General features: G+C 33.2%; 1 protein-coding gene and 1 non-coding gene across 2 annotated transcripts; one reads left to right on the forward strand and one right to left on the reverse strand.

The window, feature by feature from the left end:
• Window positions 1-730: 730 nt before the first annotated feature.
• LOC121258698 lies at window positions 731-1,501 on the reverse strand. Its single transcript, XM_041160241.1, has 2 exons — window positions 1,280-1,501; window positions 731-946 (listed from the first exon to the last, which is right to left on the reverse strand). Exons 1-2 carry the CDS (start codon window positions 1,499-1,501, stop codon window positions 731-733), a joined length of 438 nt encoding a protein of 145 aa, XP_041016175.1.
• On the forward strand, window positions 1,002-1,108 carry LOC121258927. Its single transcript, XR_005939478.1, has one exon. It is a non-coding gene; the product is annotated as a small nucleolar RNA R71 (small nucleolar RNA).
• Window positions 1,502-3,244: the final 1,743 nt, after the last annotated feature.

A 3,244-nucleotide genomic window follows, 5' to 3' on the forward strand; every position in this document is an offset into this window, starting at 1 on the left:
TTTATGTGAATTTTCTTAAAAGTATCCAAAAATTTAGAAAATTGCTTATCTAATTTTTGTTTTTGAAAACATTGAGGATAAGGAAGTCGAGTAGGGAGAATATGAGGGTTGTCAGGAAATGAAATTGTTGGAGGCTTGTCAATCTCTCTTGGTGTATCATCATCTTCTTCTACTTTATTCTTACTTTGGCCATTGTTTGTAGCTATAAGGGTAGACTTGGTTTCTTTTGATGGTGACCTCTCAATTTCTCTTCCACTCTTAAGTGTGATGGTCTTGCATTGTTCCTTTGGATTCACTTATGTGTTGCTAGGAAAAGTTCCTCTTTGTTGGGCATTGATGGTCGTGGCCAGTTGCCTAATTTGCACTTCAAGATTCTTCATAATAGCTCCTATATTGCTACAATAAGTCTTAATGTTATCCAACCGCGAATCAATCTTTTTAAACCTTGCTTTTTTGTCTCCTTAACAAAGGAAACCATGACATCCTCAAGTTGCATCTTCTTCTCACTTAGTTGACTATCAAATACTGGAGGAGGTTGCAACACATTCTTTGTGTTTCCATAAGACAAATTCCCATGATTTCGAAGCCCTGGATGGTAATAATTTGGCATAGAATTACCATGATATTTGTAGTTCCGATTGTTGATGTATTGAACTTATTCTTGACTCGCTTCATTACTTAGAACTGTCATACTTGTAGCTGCCACATATTCTGCACTTGATGGTATCCTTTAGGTTGTCAAAGCTGAAATCTGATTAGATAGAGAAGCAAGTTGAGCTAAAAGGGCAGAAAATGGCTCCAATTCATGAATCCCAGCAACTTTCTTAGCCATTGTTCTTACGGTTGGCCATTGATAGTTGTTTGAGACCATTTCTTCCAAAAGAGAAGTAGCACCCTTAGCGGTCTTTGACATCACAGTTCCACCAATTGCAGCATCAACTATAGTCTGAGTTTGCCCATTTAACCCATTCTAGAACATCTGAACTTGTAACCAATCCGGCAATCCATGTTAAGCGCAACATCGAATCAAATCTTTTTACTTTTCTCATGCTTCATAGAGTGACTCAAAATCATTTTGCTTGAATTGACCAATTTCACTCCTGAGTTGGGCTGTTTTTGCAGGTGGAAAGAGTTTAGTAAGAAACTTTTCAGCCATATCCTGTTAACTAGTGATGCTTTCCGGTTGTAGAGATTGTAGCTAACTTCTTGCCTTGTCCCTAAAAGAAAAATGAAATAATCTTAGTCTAATGGTGTCTTCAGTAACACTATTGATCTTTACAGTATCACAAATCTCTAAAAACATTGCCAAATGAATATTGGGATCATCAAGTGGTGATATGCTAAATTGGGCTTGTTTCACCATGCTGATCAAGGCTGGTTTGAGCTCAAAGTTGTTGGCATTAATGGTCCAGCATCTTATATCCGAGTAATTGTCATTCAAAACTGGCCATACATAATCCTTCAAGGTGTGTGGCTGTGCATCTTGTTGTCCATCAACCATGACTAGTACTTTCTTTTTTCTTTGTGATCTTAGAGTTCTTTCAATCTCCGGATCAAAAGGAGCAATGTTACATGGCGCATCCAACGTCAAAAACACATCTAGAGAGAGAAATAAAATAAAGGAAAATAAAATTCTAAATTAAAACCAAGATTACTTTGTATCGATATTGGCAAAAATAAGAAGAAATCAATCTCTGGCAACGGGGCCAAAAACTTGATCGGTGCAAAATTGTAAATGTACAGTGTAACACCTCCTTCCCGTAGGCTAGGAGTGTCACATATTTTTCATAAAATAAACCCGACAAAGAGATCTCATAGTTTATAACTAAAATTAGAAATTTTTTTTTGTAGAAAACAAAAGGTCTAATAAAATAACTTCCATAAACATTAAATGAATAAACTGAATGAATTCATGTCATAAAAGCAAATTTTATTTAGAAAGTCTAAAACTAAAATTAACTGCTCCTTCTAATCCTAGTCTGTCTGCTTGTATTCATCATCCTCACCTGGGTGGTTAAAAATATGAAAATAACTAAAATGAGTCGAAGACTCAAAAAGAAATCCATCACAATATAAACATAATAAACATAAGGTTTTTATAAAAGTTTTCGTGCTGAGAGTTTAAATTCATAACTATTCATACTGATGTTTATGCTGTGCATGACTGATTTAACTAAAATTAACTAACTGATCTGACTGATTTATTTGATTTAACTGATTTATCTGGCTAACCAACACACTTAACCCTGTGTGCGAGGTTGTGCACTGGCCCCACGTTCCACGGCCGCTAGAGAGCCACTGATAGTATTCTGTCATACTATGGTGGACAATACTTGAGCCCGTGGCCTGCACATCTACCCTGAAACTAAACTGTATTGGTACCATACATCTGAATGACCATCTAATTAACTGATCTTATCTTATCTTACACTTGAACTTAAGATGACTTATGTGTCTTATACACAAGAGATGCATGACATATTACATACATAATCATAATTTTTGAATTTAAACATGATGCGAAATGACAAAATCATATGTTATGCTGGATGATATGTTTGCGTATGACATGAGTGGTGCATAAATAATTGGCTGGAAATGAACTGGCTTGAATAATACTTATTTATAAGCTGAACTGTGATGATCCTAATTTGTGATCAAATTACTTACCTCGCTGAGCTTCTTCTTGAATATCACTTCGTAACTCGACACCTATACGCAATAGTAACTATCATAAGCAATAGTAACTATCGACACCTATACGCAATACGTAAATCTGTTTGGGAACAATATGTACTAATATCCTACTAAATTAAATTCACATTGTAGAATATAATCAAATAAATATTCTGTTTATCACAAAAACCAATGAATACTGATATCTTAAATTATTTACAATACTAATAGCATATTCTCACTTTCAAAATATAACTTAGTATAATACATTGAGCTATGATCAATTCCATTAAAATAAGTAATAAAAACCTCAATTCTAAAATAGGTTTCATTTCTTAACAAAATTGTTAAATCTTATAAGAAATCTAATAATTATAATTTACATATTCTTAACATATTTCTTAATTTTTCTATTTAAAGTATAACATAAAAATCTTGAAAATCTAATTAAATAGTCAATTGGAAAATTACTTAACATAATAGGCTCAATAGTATAAAAATATACTTTAATTCCTTTAAATGCTTTCTAAAATAATTTAAGTCCAATTTGCTCATATTTATTTTAGTA

The sequence above is a fragment of the Juglans microcarpa x Juglans regia genome, chromosome 3S, assembly GCF_004785595.1.
Source record: "Juglans microcarpa x Juglans regia isolate MS1-56 chromosome 3S, Jm3101_v1.0, whole genome shotgun sequence".
Lineage (NCBI taxonomy): Eukaryota > Viridiplantae > Streptophyta > Magnoliopsida > Fagales > Juglandaceae > Juglans > Juglans microcarpa x Juglans regia.